The 16,543-nt window shown below is 37.5% G+C and overlaps 2 protein-coding genes across 2 annotated transcripts in view; one reads left to right on the forward strand and one right to left on the reverse strand.

Annotated features, from left to right (window-relative positions):
* The window catches only part of KIAA2026 (KIAA2026 ortholog), a 91,991-nt gene extending 85,814 nt beyond the window's left edge, over positions 1 to 6,177 (forward strand). The window contains exons 7-8 of the mRNA XM_012647407.1: positions 466 to 653; positions 1,886 to 6,177. Of these exons, the coding sequence (XP_012502861.1) occupies positions 466 to 653; positions 1,886 to 5,523 (3,826 nt within the window). The 3' untranslated portion in view covers positions 5,524 to 6,177. The remainder of the gene's footprint in view (positions 1 to 465; positions 654 to 1,885) is intronic.
* An 8,819-nt stretch (positions 6,178 to 14,996) lies between these two features.
* Positions 14,997 to 16,543, reverse strand: part of MLANA (melan-A) — a 14,216-nt gene continuing 12,669 nt past the window's right edge. The window contains exon 5 of the mRNA XM_012647393.1: positions 14,997 to 15,297. Within this exon, the coding sequence (XP_012502847.1) occupies positions 15,229 to 15,297 (69 nt within the window). The 3' untranslated portion in view covers positions 14,997 to 15,228. The remainder of the gene's footprint in view (positions 15,298 to 16,543) is intronic.

The following is a 16,543-nucleotide window of genomic DNA, read 5'->3' on the forward strand; positions in this document are numbered from 1 at the left end:
GATGGATTTGTTTGTTTGTTCCTTTCTGTATAATAGTCACAGTAATAGATACTGTTGTTTAGAATTTCTTGATTAACTTTTTTTAAATGACCTTTTAAATATTATTATAATCAGTGATTTTAATGCTATCTTAAATCTTTCTGTCAATACAGCTAGGAAAAAAATTACCTTTCTCTCATTTAATAGGTCTAAGAGCAGCCTTTAGAAAGACAAACAGGTGGTATGTTTAAACACTTTATTCTAAAATTTGCAGTATGATGTTTTTAAATTTATGACTACACCCTAGGTTTTGTCTTCTTGAGCAATTAATCATTGGCAAGACTGAACTAAGCATCTTAGACACACTTAAGATTAAAACACAATTTGTAGTGACTTAATTGAAAATATTTCAATATATAGTTTAAAATGTTAAAAATTAGTTTAGATTTTAAAAATTTAATACATATGTATTATTTGTTATTTCAGGAGCCGTCTAAAGAGAGACTATGATGACTTCAGAAGACAACCTGATCATGATAAATTTACTAGAGAACTATGGACTACTGAAGAAGGTGAAGGAGATCTGGAAAAAGACTCTCCTAAAGGAGAAATCACTAAGTCTATAGACTCAACAGAACCTCTAGATATCCTGGAGAAAGATCACTTTGATTCAGGTAGACATTAAAACTTTTTTTAAATCAACCCTAAATGCCCAAAGAGAAGGTTTTTTTGCTATGAAGGCAAAAGATAATCTGGTCAATGAAATATATTAATCGGGAAAATTTGGTGTGTTTTGAAGAAGTACTGTCCATGTACTTGTAAGTTTCTTGGGAGTCATTATTATATTTCTAGAGTTTCTGGACCCAGTGCCTGACTCCAAATTATAGACATGTCATTACTCATTACAGGTTGTGCATCTTTGATCTATAATCCCTTTGAATTGGTTCATTCTCTTCTTTTTATTATTACTGTTTCTGAAGCACTATTTCTAAAGTTTGTTTTAAACAGAATTTGAGAAGTCCCTAATATTCTGAAGATTTTTTTTTATGAGGAATGACCAAGGTTGATGGCCTAATGAGACCAGAATAAACAAACACATCATTCTGATAAGGATAGGAGTCTGGATTAGATTACCTGTAATTCATTTCAACTCATCAGATTATAGTCTATAAATCTAGTTTAATGACTTTAATTATGTAAGAGATTAGTATGAAAGTTTGTGGTTAGAAATGTTGTTTTCCATATCTTCACTGAATTGTAAGGGTACTTCTTATTGACCCAGGTTGACCAGATATGACATAGTTGTTTTACTGTAAAGATAAACATCAGAAAGAGCTGGAAATTTCTTTTTAGAGTTTCTAAAAATAGAATAAACTGGAGAACTATCTCTCTTTGGTATCAGGGTTTCCCTTTCTAGAGGAAGAGAACTAGACTAGATTCCTTCCCCAATTAAATTCTGAGCCCTAATTGTTGGCTTGAATATCTCTTTAAAAGATAAAAATTAAGCCAGACATGGTGGTGCATATCTATAGTCCCAGCTGAGGCAGGAGGATCACTTGAGCCCAGGAGTTCAAGTCCAGCCTGGGCAACATAGCGAGACCTGGTCCCTTAAAAACAAAGAAAAGAAAAGAAAAGAAGTTTTAAACTTACATTGGCAGCAGAATTAGTAGGATTTGACCAAAAATAATTTTCTCAATAATAGGTTATTCTTGGTCATGGTTATGATATCCATGTCAAAGGTCATCTTACCTTTATCTCCATCAGTGGTGCTGAGGCTTTCGAATCATCCTGCAGTAGACTTCTTAATAAATTGCCAGCTCAAAGATTGACTTTTTTTTATGATTGGTGTTACTGCTATTCAGTTGCTGTTTTATATAAACAACATGCTTGTTTTTATAATTTTCAGATGATATGAAATTGTCAGAAATAGATTTTCCTATGGCCAGAAGCAAGCAGATGAAAAAAGAATTGCCTTCTAAAGATGTACCGAAAACACTGCTTAAGACATTTAAACGACAGTCCAAACAAACTAGTTATCTGGATGATAGCACAAAAGAGCTTTCCCCAAGGAAGAAAGCAAAGTTAAGCACAAATGATACAACAGCTGAGAATTTAGAAAGTGATATGCAAATTGACAGTTTGAATGAATCAAAGCATACGGAGCCATCATTTCAAGAGTCATTTGCCTCATTGGATTCAGTACCAGTGTCGACTCTCCAAAAAGGGACCAAACCTATTCAGGCCTTGCTTGCAAAGAATATTGGGAACAAAGTGACCTTAACAAATCAACTGCCCCCTTCCACAGGTAGAAATGTTCCTGCTGTGGAAAAGCTAGTTATATCTTCTCCCGAAGCAAACTCCATAAAGCCAGCATTGAGCTGCCACACCAGTACAAAAGGTCCTTTACAGATGGTATATAAGATGCCCTGTGGCCAGTGGTTGCCAATAGATCTTCACAATAGCTCTGTAAAGATCCAGATGCAACCTGTGGTGGATCCTAAAACAGGAGAAAAAATCATGCAACAGGTTCTTATTCTGCCTAAGAATTTCGTGATTCAGCATAAAGAAGGGAAAGCAGTTGCAAAAGAAACACCGCCACTTCAACAAAAAGGTACAGAACAACATTGTTCTTCTTTCCCACAGACAACAAATGTAAACTCTTCTTTAGCATCAGTTCTTGTCAACCCAACAGGAACTATTTCTACCCAACTACCTAGTACAGTTTTCAACAAGACGATTACACCTTTATCAAATGTGAGTAGTGCTAGACCACAGCCTTTGTCATCTGTAACCTCTGTTAGTAATTTATTGGCACCACCAGTTAAGACTAGCCAGAGTGAAGCAGGAAAAGTCAAGAATGCAGTTTCAGCAGCCACATTCCCCGTGCCCAATGCTTCATCTACCATTTCCTTAACAAGTCAGCGTCTGTTATCAGCACCAACACTAAACGGATCTACAAATCCTGGTAGTTCCCTCAACTGTTTTGCACAACAACCTGCTGATTCTTCTGAAACTAAGCAAGAACTAAAAACTGTGTGTATAAGAGATTCACAGTCAATTCTTGTTAGGACACGAGGTGGGAACACTGGAGTTGTAAAAGTACAGACCAATCCAGATCAAAATTCACCCAACACTTTATCTTCAAGTTCAGTTTTCACTTTTGCTCCTCAGCTTCAGGCATTTCTAATGCCAAAATCAACAACTTCATCATCATCTGCATTTTCACCAATAGCTGGAACGACTACTACATCAAGTTTCCCACCTTATGGCCAAACACCGACTTCTGTTTCCATTCCAGCTAGTTTTAATCCATCCATAGGGAAAAATCTCAAACTTACATTAGGTCACCCCGCTAGCAGTGGTAATTTGGGCCACATGATAGATAAAACTTCTCACATGCCTCCTTCTCCCTTGAAGTCCTCTGTTTCTTCTAGCACTCTGCTACCATCAACAACAAGTAGTTCAGTAAGTGTAATTAGCATATCAACAGGAAATTTTGGACAAAACAATGCAAATGTTATTCATACTCCAACTAAACAGCAACAAGTAGATTATATCACAAAAAGCTACCCTGTTACAAGATCAGAAGCAACAGTAGCAACAAATGGAGATATGACCAGTGGGACTCCAGTTCAGAAACTTATGCTGGTATCAGCTCCATCTATTCTTTCTTCTGGCAATGGAACTGCAGTTAATGTGACACCTGCACCAACATCTACTGGTGTTTCTGCCCAGAAATTAGTTTTTATTAATGCTCCAGTTCCCAGTGGCACTTCAACCCCAACTATTGTTGCAGAATCATTAAAACAAACTCTTCCTCCCTCGTTGAATAAAATGTATGTTAAGACTCCAGAGCAACCCCAAATAGTACTGATTCCATCTACAGTGGGAGCACCAATAAAAATAAATTCATCACCAACTGTGTCTCAGATAAAAGATGTGAAAATTGGGTTAAACATAGGTCAAGCAATTGTAAATACTTCAGGCAGTGTACCAGCTATACCACCAATTAACATATTGCAAAATGTAATCCCAAAAGGAGAAGACAAGAGTAGCAAGGGCTATATTTTGCCATTGTCAACAAGTGGTAATTCAATTCCAGTAAGCTCAAATTTCGTGAGTCAAAATATTACTCCTGTTAATGAATCAGTGGTTTCTGCCACAAGAGCAGTAAACATGTTTTCGGTAACAGGAGCAAACGTATCTTTGGGTTCCCTTTCAGTGACCTCAACCTTTGCTTCAGTTGGGACACAATCTCCTGTTTTAGTCAGTGGAAATGATACCTCTTCAAGAATTATGCCTATTTTGTCAAATAGACTTTGCACGTCAAATCTCGGAAACACTGTGGCTATATCAACTGTGAAAACAGGACATCTTTCATCATCTGTTCTGATTTCAGCTACACAACCAACAGTGTCTCCTAAATGTTTAACATCAGCTTTGCAGATCCCTGTTACTGTTGCCTTACCTACACCTGTGACTGCATCCCCTAAAATAGTCAACACAGTTCAACATTCAGCAACAGTACCAGGAGCCACGTGTTCTCTTTCTAAAAGACAATGTCGGACTTCTCTCCAGTTTCAGTCACCAGGGATTTCAACTACAGTGCCAACAAATGTAAACGCAAATAAACCTCAAACTGAATTGTCATCCCTTTCACCAAGTCCAGGTAAAATAATTAATATTTCCAATTTAGCTTCTCTGCCAAACCAGCAAATGCCCCCTGCTTTAGTAAAATCAACACCTAGTTACAGTTCTGCTCCGGGTGGCTCTGCCATTCACACTTCTACAACACCATCAAATGTAACTAGTCTAGTAGGGAGTCAGTTCAGTGAACCTTGTATTCAGCAGAAAATAGTCATCAACACCAGTACACCTTTGGCACCTGGTACTCAGATCATGATTAATGGAACCCGGTTTATTGTTCCACCACAAGGTCTTGGAGCTGGCAGTCATGTTCTCCTTATATCTACTAACCCAAAATATGGACCTCCCTTAGTTCTTAACAGCAGCCAAGGCATTCAGCCTATACCAGTAGATAACCCTGCCCAGAAGATCACACTAGCATCAAATAATTCTTTAAGTGGGCAACCTACAAAACATTCTATGAAAAGCTCTACGAAAATTGTAAACTCTTTTGGAAATACAAGTTCTCTACCCACAGTGCATACAACACCACAAATTGTAAACACAACTGCTAAAGTTTCTGTTCCACCTCCTGCACCAACAGTATCATTGACTTCAGTAATTAAGTCTCCTCCAGCTACTCTTTTGGCTAAAACTTCTTTGGTTTCTGCCATTTGCTCCAGTAATACTCCACTGCCAAGTAACACTTCAGTATTTCATTTGGACACATCTGTCAAAAAATTATTGGTTAGCCCAGAAGGAGCCATTTTGAATACCATAAATACTCCAGCATCTAAGGTGTCTTCACTCTCTTCATCTCTCTCGCAAATTGTCGTATCTGCCAGTCGAAATCCTGCCTCTGTCTTCCCTGCTTTTCAATCATCTGGTTTAGAGAAGCCTGACACAGCTGCATCTTGAATTTAGACTAAAAGAGCCAGTTTTTGAATAATGGGGCATTGTTTTGACTCCCATAAAAATTTTAAATGTTTATTATACTGTTGAAAATATACATAGTTGTGTGTGTGTGTGTGTGTGTATGTGTTTTAATGTATCTTCTGATTAGCTTGCAACAAGGCTTTGTTTTCTTGGGGAGGGAAAAATATGTTCCATTTAACTCCTAATTGGTATTAGGATGTTTTCAAAGGTTCTTTGTTTAAAGTACATGGTCACGATTTACCTGTCTGTATAACATAAATTGAAAAAGGTCAAGTTTGACTAGTTTAGAGTAAGCTAGCCTTTTGCACACTTATATTGACATGTTTATTCTTGAATTTGGACTATTGCAGCATATCTATGATATGGTATTCTGTGTCATTAGTGAAATTTTATTTTTGTTTCTGTAAAAATATATATATATATATTTATGCATTGTGAAAATGCAGTCCATGGTGTAAAATTGTACATATTCCTAAATCCCTAACAACCTGTACTAAATATATGTACAAAGAACTATGCTGTCTTATTTATGTTTTGTTTACATAATGTATAGTTTTTTAAGTATTTTAGTAATTTTGGACCAGTGAACTGTTAGCAACAATGCAGAAGAATCTGCATGTAATAAACCGAGTTGCTCTATTTCTTTGTTTGAATACCATTTTTAAAGTGTTTTCTGTTCCATTGAAAGAATACATGATATAAATGAAGACAGTCCTTTATAAAAGAATGAATTAAAGCTAGGAAATTTGAATTAATAATAGGTAGCATTTGTACAAGGCTTTACAGTTTACACATTTTTCTTTAACTTATATCGTTTAATTTTCACACTTCTCTTGAGAAGTTAGGTAATATGCCCAAGGTTACCCAGCTAGTGGATAGTAGAACCAGTACTTGAACCTGGTGCTTTAAATCCTTTTTCCATGGTTCTAAATTGCTTCTGTTTATAAAATTTCACTCTAGATTTCATTATTTTAGCCTTTTTTTTAAATCCACCACCAAATTCTACATTAACCAAAATAAGTGATTTTTTTTTCCAGGCCAGTGTATTTGGTCTTTATTTATATACCCCAAATAAGCTTTGTAAAACATTTAATTTTAAAATAATTTTAGATTCACAAGAAGTTGCAAAGATAGTACAGAGAGGTCGCATGTACCCTTCACCTTGCTTCCCCCAGATATGTTTATTTTTAAATTGAGGTGTTGGTTCATGGAGACTGATTTCTAAAATGATATTTAAGAACATGATTTTTTTTTTTTTTAGTTTAGAATAAACAGTATGGGCACCTTCAATTATAAGTGCTCTCAGCCCTTTTTCCCCTCAATTACAGAGCAATTACTTAAATTCCATTGTAAAGCAAATTTTGTGGCTCAACTGATTCTCAGGGTTTGGCTTTATAGTATTTTAGAATATGCCTCATTTTAAATAAAAGGTAGCTTTTATATTTATTGGATTTTTATTCCATTATCTTGAAATACTGTATACTCATACACATTTATAATTATACTGTCACCTTCATCAAATGGAGTTACTGTCAGGTTGAAAATGATAGGGAAGAGTAGACCTAAAGATTTCCTTTGAAACTACATTGAAATGTATTCATTATCAAAGTGGAGAGGGTAGTGAGAGTATACCTGGAAAGTTGCTAAAGGCTCTCAAAAATTTATATTTATGCTCTAAGACGGTACTTCTGCCATTCATGTCTATGCTCTGCTCAGTCACCCACCCTCCCCCTTTCCCTGTCAGTTAAGAAAGCCATTGGATCTCAGGGGAAGTGGGTGATGTTTGAAGTGCATTGCATTGTGTATGGGTGGTGCTCAATAAATGAATATATTTACATACTCAGCTTTTAAAACAAAATAATCTAAAATCATTCACTTTTTGTCTCAAAAGAATTCTCTAAGCCACTTCCAGAAACTAATTTACTGAATTATCTATGGCCCAACTTTAATCCTAGTGAAGGACCTAAACTAGTTAACCACTTTCTAAAATCCTAATATGACATTCAAAGCTTTCTGTGATCTGGTAAACCTTTAGAGTGAAGCCTCTACTTACAGAGTCTGTTCCTGCCTGCCTCTCCAGCTTTACTTCAACCCACTTTCCCCCTTGTTCACTGTACTTTAGTTTTCTTTTAGTTTCTAGAAAGTTTGAGACACCACAAGTTCTTCGCAGATGTTCTCCTTGACTTAATGTTCCATTACAGGTTATATAATTCCCTCTCCTTGCCATACCCCAGCTAGCATCATGGTATTGCACAGGCACTCGTAGATTGAGAAGGACATAGCACTCCATCACAGCTGTAATATAATTGTTTGAAATTATTTAATGCCTGTCATCCTTCACACATCCAACACAAGGACCTTGTCAGTCATCATCATCTCTCCAGCAACTGCCACACAGTATTCAAATATGTTTGTTGAGTAAGTGAGTGACAAATCTAGGTAGCCTCTTATCTAAGCTCTAGTTTATTTTTTAAAAGTATTAATAATACTCTCATTTTTCTTACTTGAAATTTGACTAAGTTAAAGGATTTACATATTCAAAAAGCCAATTCCTTTGCCTCTAATTTTGTAGATCATGTGGATTTTGGGGATCTTGGCTAGAGTACAAAGTTAAATTCCTTGAGAGTTCTTTGTGGTTGGTGTTAAGTATTCTTTAAAGGTCATCTATAAAGACAGGCATGTAATGGAAGAAAAGTCACCACAGTGATGCTACCTGAAAGAATTCATGGTACCAGAGGGATTATGTTTCCCATACTTACTATAGAATTAGGCCATTTGGATGTCTATATTCAGTATCATTTAAAATACTAAGTTGAGGCCAGGCGTGGTGGCTCACACCCTAGCACTCTGGGAGGCCGAGGCGGGTGGATCACTCAAGGTCAGGAGTTCGAGACCAGCCTGAGCAAAAATGAGACCCCCCCCCCCGTCTCTACTAAAAATAGAAAAAAATTATCTGGACAACTAAAAATATATATATATAGAAAAAATTAGCCAGGCGTGGTGGCACATGCCTGTAGTCCCAGCTACTCAGGAGGCTGAGGCAGTAGGATCGCTTGAGCCCAGGAGTTTGAGGTTGCTGTGAGCTAGGCTGACGCCTGTGCACTCTAGCCCAGGCAACAGAGTGAGACTCTGTCTCAAAAAGAAAAGAAAAGAAAATACTAAGTTAAAATATGCTGAAATAACATACTTCCTTCTGATGTGTTAGTTCTTCCCTTTCATTTCCTGTGGTTTTTCCTACCCCCCCAAATTTTCTTTTTCCTTTATGATTAGTTAATGTATGAAATACTAAGCAGCTGTTTAGATCCTTGCTCCCATTTCAAACCTCCAATTTTATTGGTGTACTTAACAGTTAATTGATGTCAGTAGTTTTATGATTGAAGTAGTGACAGCCATAACGTGCACTAAGATCAATGAAAATGTTTACTTGATCCAGTAGATTAACTTACAGTAAATTTAGATATTTTTAATATTAAAAACATAAGAAGGTAGCAAGTTCTGATAGTGATCTAAGAAATCTGGTGCAGATTTTAGCTATCCAAAATTACACTACATAACTTAGAAATGATAAACAATTGACCAGGTGTGGTGGCTAACACCTGTAATCCCAATACTTTGGTAGACCAAATAGGGAGGATTGCTTGAGGCCAGGAGTTGACCAGCCGGGGCAACATAGCAAGACCTCATCTCTACAAAAAATAGGAAGAATTAGCCGGGCATGGTGGCACACACCTGGAGTAGTCTCAGCTACTCAGGAGGCTGAGGCAAGAGAATTGCTTGAGCCCAGGGATTCGAGGCTGCAATGAGCTATTATCCCACTACACTCCAGCCTGGGCAACAAAGCAAGACCCTGTCTCTAAAAAACAAAGAAAGAAATGATAAACAATTTACCTTAAGTCATTTTAGAAGTTGTTTTGCCATCACCTGAGCCTGAAGCTTTTTTGTCACTGTATCACTGTCATCTGCCACAGTTGTTTATTCAATAGGTATTTACTATGTAGAGCGTGGTACTCGATGCTTAGAAAAGCTGAAAGACATGGCATAGTTTAGAGGGTTCTTAGAGTATAACTTGGGGAGAAAATCTGAATGTGTGAAACTTCTATAGTTAAAAAGTAATACGCGAAGAAGTGCTAGAGAATCAAAAGTGTGTGTATTATGTATGTAAGACATTCTTACGGTAATAAGCATTCAAAGGCATCTACCAGAGTTGTAAATTCATTCTACACATTTATTGAGAACCATATAATGCAGAAGATGTTGCAGGAACAATATAGCTGAGTAAGATCCCATCCTGTCTTCAAAAATAATAAAAGAATACAACAATAAGTTCAAAGTAAATGTCAGAGGAATAAAGAACTATGAGAGTTTACCAGGGAGATGCCAGAGGTTTCATGTGAGAGGGGGCCTTCGTGCTGCGGCTGAAAGTACGTGTAGAACTGGGCATGTAAAGACTCAGTCTCAGGAAAGCACAGGAGCATACAGGGAACACGACAATTGAGTTTGAATGGAACGCTGTAGGTTATGAGGACGAACAGGGAATGAGTAGAAAAATAGGTTGGGCTGGGTGATAGAGGACTGAAAATATTCTGAAAATAATTTGGGGAGCTACTGAAGCTTTTGAAGCAAAGGTAGTAACACTCACGCATGAGATGAGATAACTAAATTACCTTGTATACTGCTCTGGAGGATTAGATGAGATAATTTACGTGAAATACTTGTCCCAATGCCTACCACATAATCAATGGTAGCTGCTATCATTCACCTGAGGGGAGACGGGTAGGCCAGTTTGGATATTTTTAGGTGGGCCAGTCAGGTGGTGTGAAAATCTGATCTGGCGGTAATCAAATAGTAATGCTAGAGATGAGAAAAAGAAACAAACTGTTTAGATTGGAAAGGATAGAGAAAGGTTTTTTTAAGGGAAAGCTTTTATTTTGCATAAAATTTAGAAATGTTTAAGTAGCAAAGAATATCATGAGCAAAGTGTTACCTCTCCTAAATTAACTATGAATTTAGTGATAAACTAATAAAAATACTAATAAATTTAGTTAGGAGAATTGTACTTTGTGGTGGTAGGGTTCTTGTTTTGTATTGTTTTCTAAACCAAAATTTACTGAGGTAAATATCGGTATTTTTTCAGATTTCTTGTAACAATTCGTAGCATATATAAATGACCTTTATTGATTTAAGTATCTCTCTCTGATCATTAAAAATTCAATTATGGTTTAAGTAATAGTTGACCATTTAGTCCAGCCTAAATACAGCACTTACATGGATCTAATTCTGGGGGTCTAATGAAGTGGTCCAATATTCGTAAGAATTTTATTAAAACCATCTAGATTCATAAAACTACCTTAGGAATTATGATTCTATCAAACTTCAATTTGAAGAAATGTAACATCAATTAAGAAAAAGCAGTTAAACTAAAAGGAGATTAGAGTATTTTTAAAGAGATAAAACATAGATGTCCTCCGCTGGTATTTAGGAGTTGCTATAAACCTGAGTTAAACCTAGTGACCCAAATGCCTGAGCCTTCACAACTTACCCCCTACCCTTGCTGGGGACCTGAAGATGCAGGGCATCCCCAGATACTTTCAGGTCTCTGCCCAAGGCTTCCTGTGGAAGAACAGAAACCACTTGGAATTTAAATTCTGCCTCAGCCAATTTTGTTGGTTGTGATCATTTTCTTTTCCTAGCTCAGCGAGCTTTCTCTCAGTAAGCCAAGCTGCCATCCAGCTTTCTTGAGCTTTCTTTCTTTCTCATGGGAGATGATCCCACTTTGATAGAAGACAGTGCTTCTTTTCAAGACTTTCTCAAGGTCATCTTCCTAGTAGGAGCCACATTTTTGATATATATAGCTGATGTTTTCTTATGCTTTGAGAAGTTTCTTCTCAATTTCCAAGCAGTAAATTCCCTTGATTTTCTGCAAATTTGCATTACGTGTTCTTGATGTGGTTCAGGCAGTGTTTGATGTTTTAGCTGAAGTTTTTGAATTTCATTTTCAAATTATCTTTTCAGACTACAAAATACTTACTCAGTTTGGTAACCATTTATTTGATTTTCTTTACTTAACTTTTTAAATAGATGTCATTTTTTTCCTTCAAGCCTTTTAAAGGAAACATTTAACAGCATCAACGTATTTCTTAAATTGACTTGAAGTCTAGAGGTTCTCAATTTTCTGATTTTCTCTTTGTCTAATTTCAAGTTGCCATCAGCCCTGTAATGTACTTTTAGAGGGCAGGCAAACTAATTATCTTCAGTATGGTCTGAGAGATTTTAAACGGCTCTGTTTATCATTTCCAAAAATATTTCATTCATGTTTTCAAGTTGTCAAGCATTTTTTTCTGTTCCTCGATTTCTCACGCTTTTTCTTCTAGGTCACAGCTTCTTGGGATAGCAGTTTTAGGTTTTCCTAAAAATGAGTGTTTTCTTCCAAACCATCCATGATTTCCTTTGAAGTTCTTCTGAGATGCTTTTAAGATGTTTTTGGCATCAGTCACTAAGATTGAAGTATTTTGATACATCGAGTGATTATACCCTTGAAGTTGAGGCATGAAGTGAAAGTTTAGGGGACTCCCCCCTGTTCTTTTTGAAAAAGGTCTTCAATATCCTCAAGTGACAAATAGACCTTTCCAGATATTTACTAAGTGCTGCCGGAATCAGCGTTTTTAACTTCAGAGGACTAGTCTCCACTGGAGGTAACTTGAAGGCTTTGTTGATTTGTGTAATCAATCTAATCTTCTCACTGACTTCGACCTGAGCAGAAAATCTTTTCCAGCTCTTTTTCCCTCCTTAAAGTATGCATGTTCTTTACTGTAAAAACAATCAGAGAGATCGTATCAGAATCTCCCAGTGAAATCCACAGAGACTTGAGCCTTTCTCAAACATGAAACACCACCGAGGGCTGGACAGGAAGGAGAAGACCAGTTTCTATAAAAAAAACAGTGCTCTCTAACTTTACTCTGCTCACCACACAAATAGAAAGTGAGATTATTTGTACAGGGCATTTGAGCAAGTGGGAAATGTTGATTGCAGCCCTAGGACACCAGCCATGAGCTCTGACCACTGTAGTCCCCACCTGGGTGGAGGGGGGAAGCCTAGGAGATCAAAGCAGTGCCATGTCACCACTAGTTCTCTGCCCATGAGCATGTCAGGGAGTAATGGGGGGGCACACTGTGCCCCTGCTTGTGGGTGAGGCTCATTCTCCTGAATTCAAGTTTCATTCAGCAGTGGGGAGGCCAGAGCCCACCTACAAAGGTCACAAGAATCTGCCTTCCCTGAAAGCTCCCCTCCTCATTTGTATGTAGTCAGTCCAGGTGGCGGGGGCATGGCACGGAAAGGCCTCAATAAATGTATTAACTATTGATAATAGCCTCGTATTTCAATATCAAAATGGCAATGTCTTAACATTTCATGAATTTTTTGTGAGGCCAGTTTGTCCCCACATTCAAGCCAAGCATTCCTAGATGGGGTGAACTCTCCTTCATTGGTGACTTAGTGATCCAAGCTCCTTGAATCATGTGACTCTTATATCTTTCACACATGGCTCCCAGGGTTGCCCTGCATTTGGTCTCCAATCCAGGGAGTCATCTTCAGAAGTGCACCTGCCTCTGTGAAGGAAGTGGGTCCTTCTTTCTGAATCTGGCACCTTCTTTTTCTTTCAACAAAATCTCACTCTCCTAGTTTCTCTCTGGCAGATTCAGTGCAAGCCTCTATCATCACCTGGAACTCTGTCTGGGGGACTCTGTGAGGACAGCCTTTTCCACAGGGAAAGGAGAGAACCCTCAGTGGGTAACAGTCTGGGGGATTTGGGGGAGGTTTAGAGCTCAAGCCCCAGGGCCATCTATAGATGTGGAGGATCGAGGCGCAGAAGAGACCTTGTGGTGAGGGGAGGAGGTGCCCAAATGCCTGATGAAGTTTTCTTCGTTTAGAATTCATTTATTTCTTTGAAAAAAAAGAGGGTGGGGCTTATTTGAAGTAGTAAGACGACAGAATCAGAAAGAGTAGGATGATATTTTAGTATTTTGTTAGATGTCATTTTTTTCAATGTGTGTAATAAGTCTCTTCATTCTGTGTTTTTTCTCTTCAGTGCAATCTTGTCTTTGGTAGAAAATAGTGCAGTTACGTTACACTGGTGTTTCCGATGACACAGGCGATTTTAGGTGGTTTACTGACTCACCATTAAATAACAATGAATCACGAAGTGAGAAAGTCATTTCTTTAGAACTCTCACAAGCCTTCTGATCATATCAAAGACAGCCTTAACTTTCCTCTGATTTTCGCTCTTCTCCCTCTTTTACAAAGAGAGCAGGTCTCAGGTTCATAGCCTTCTGTGACAATGTCTTCCTAGGTCTTAATAAAAATAATTTACTTTTATTATCTTTATTGTTATAGTTATCCTCTACTTATGGAAAAGAATACTGGTTTTCCATTTAGGATAGTGACAGAAATTTAAGACAAAAAAATTTTTTAATGAGCTGCCTGAAAGAAAAATATTAGATAAATAGTGTAGGCAGTATGTGGATATGACCAAAAAAGAAATTGCAGTGTTGCCACGCAAATCATGACACGATTCCAGAATCTCCAGTCCTTTATGACTTCTTCTGTATGTTCTTGTCAGGGGGATTTGGGAACTCAAAGGAGCTAAATTACCACCACAGGGGCATTTAAGGCAATACACAGACATCAGCCAAAGTACAGTAGCTTTTACTTATTTAAGTCCTTATACCACTTCCCAGTTTAACAGAATTTTTTTTTTAAGACAGAGTCTCACTCTTTCACTCAGGCTAGAGTGCCATGGCATTAGCCGAGCTCACAGCAACCTCAGACTCCTGGACTGAAGCGATCCTCCTGCCTCAGCCTCTGGAGTAGAGGGGACTACCAATGTCCTCCACCATGGCCCACTAATTTTTTGTCTTTTTAGTAGAGATGGGGTCTTGCTCAGGGCTCAGGCCGGTCTCAAACTCCTGAGCTCAAGAGATCCTCCCACCTCAGCCTCCCAGCGTGCTAGGATTACAGGTATGAGCCACCTCGCCCAGCCTAGCAAATTCTTGTCATTAATTAGGCTTGCATTGAGCCTTGAAGTGAAATGTAATTAGTCTGCGTTGTATGTCTTACTTAAGATACAGGATCTTTATGGTTTGTTATTGTAGTATCATGAAATTTTAGAACACAAAAAGACATTGCTGACATTTTCGTGATCAGGTAAATAGGTCAATGAGCTCTTTGTCTTAAACCTGTCAAGCTTTCCTTTGTGAGCGCTCCATAGCACAGACTCAGCTGCAACAATCCTGTGAACAGCTCATGTTGGTCAAGAGGTTGCATCTTCAAAAATCTGAGTAGTTGGTTCGTTATTGGCCAAATTTCCAGCAAAAAGAAATTGGATGGTCCTAGAATACCCACTTGAATTCTGTCCCTCAGAAGTAACAGCATAGGTTTATTAGCATTACCACTGGCACAGATAGTTTCATGCATTGTAACATTTATTGACAAAGTTTTTCCCATTTTAATATTTCTCATCATTTCCTCACTTGATTAGTACTGCTAGTTGCCCTACTAAGAATATAACATTGGTTTGTTATTAGAGATGATATACATTGTTCCTACAGCATTCGAAGCAGAACATTAGATATTAAATTCAAGCAAAAGCGTGAAGGAAATCATTTCAGCATTTCTCAGGTGTCTTGCTAGCTCTTAAGGTGAATAAGGTGGTGGTGACTGTTCTGCAGAGAGTTTCTCGTAAGCAGGCGGCGCATCGGAAGCCTGTGAGAATGAGAAAAGGAGACTGTGGGCTTGGCAACAGTGTATATGTTTCTGGGAAGGGATTAAGTCAAAACAGTTAGCATCATGTATATACTTTTGCTGTGGACTGAATCTCGAAAGTGTCTGCATCTAATTTGCACCCAATGAGGTAATTGTTAAATTTCCTAAGTATTTATGTCAAGACATTTTTAGGGGAAGGGTAGAGAAAAATTGAGCTAAGGGTTTTCCCCAAATCTCAAAAGCTTATCTATACCTGGATTCTCCATGTCAGAAATTCCAAGTCCTGAATAATGAATTCTTGAAATCTATTTACAGACACTAACACACATTGCATCCTTACCACACAGATGCTTGTAATTGTGTCTAAAGGCACGTCGATACTACCAGCAGAGCACAAATGTGTCAGGCCTTCATTTATTGCTCACAACAATTCTAGAATTATTTTCATTGTTTTCATGTTACAGAGTGGGAAACTGAGGCACAGAGAGGTTCAGTCACTTGCCCCAAGTCACACAACTAGTAAGCCGTGAAGCTAAGAATCAAACACAGTAATCTGGCCAGAGTCAGTGCTCTCAACCATCACGCTACACTGTATCTGCACTAGTGCTTCCAACGGAAATATCACGCAAGTCATACGTGTAATTTTAAAATTTCTAGTAGCTACTGGAAAAAAATCAAAAATATATAGGTAAAGTTAGTTTTAATAAAATATTTTATTTAACCCAATATATTAATATCAAAATATCATTTCAACATGTAATCAATATAAAAATCATTAAAGAATTATTTACATTCTTTTCCACCACTATGTCCTTGAAATAAGGTATGGATTATAGTGCATTTAATTCAAACTACTATGTTTCAAGTGCTCAGGAGCAACATGTGGCTAGTGGCAACCCCATCAGACAGCACAGCTCTATACAATTAATAATAGGTACTTTTTTTCCCTTCCCTATGTATCTACATTTATGAAAAAGGCAAATATAACTAAGAATGTAAAACAAAAGGATATTGTATCCAGAACCAAGATTTTCCTTTGGATCTTACATATACGGCTCTCATTATTTACCCCAGAACATGCGGATATTAGAGGACACAATTTAAGAAAATCTCTGTGCTTTTTTTATTATTATTATTATTTTTTATTATTTATCATATCAAAGACAGCCTTAACTTTCCTCTGATTTTCGCTCTTCTCCCTCTTTTACAAAGAGAGCAGGTCTCAGGTTCATAGCCTTCTGTGACA

This window comes from Propithecus coquereli, unplaced genomic scaffold, assembly GCF_000956105.1.
Source record: "Propithecus coquereli isolate 6110/MARCELLA unplaced genomic scaffold, Pcoq_1.0 Scaffold267, whole genome shotgun sequence".
Taxonomy (NCBI): domain Eukaryota; kingdom Metazoa; phylum Chordata; class Mammalia; order Primates; family Indriidae; genus Propithecus; species Propithecus coquereli.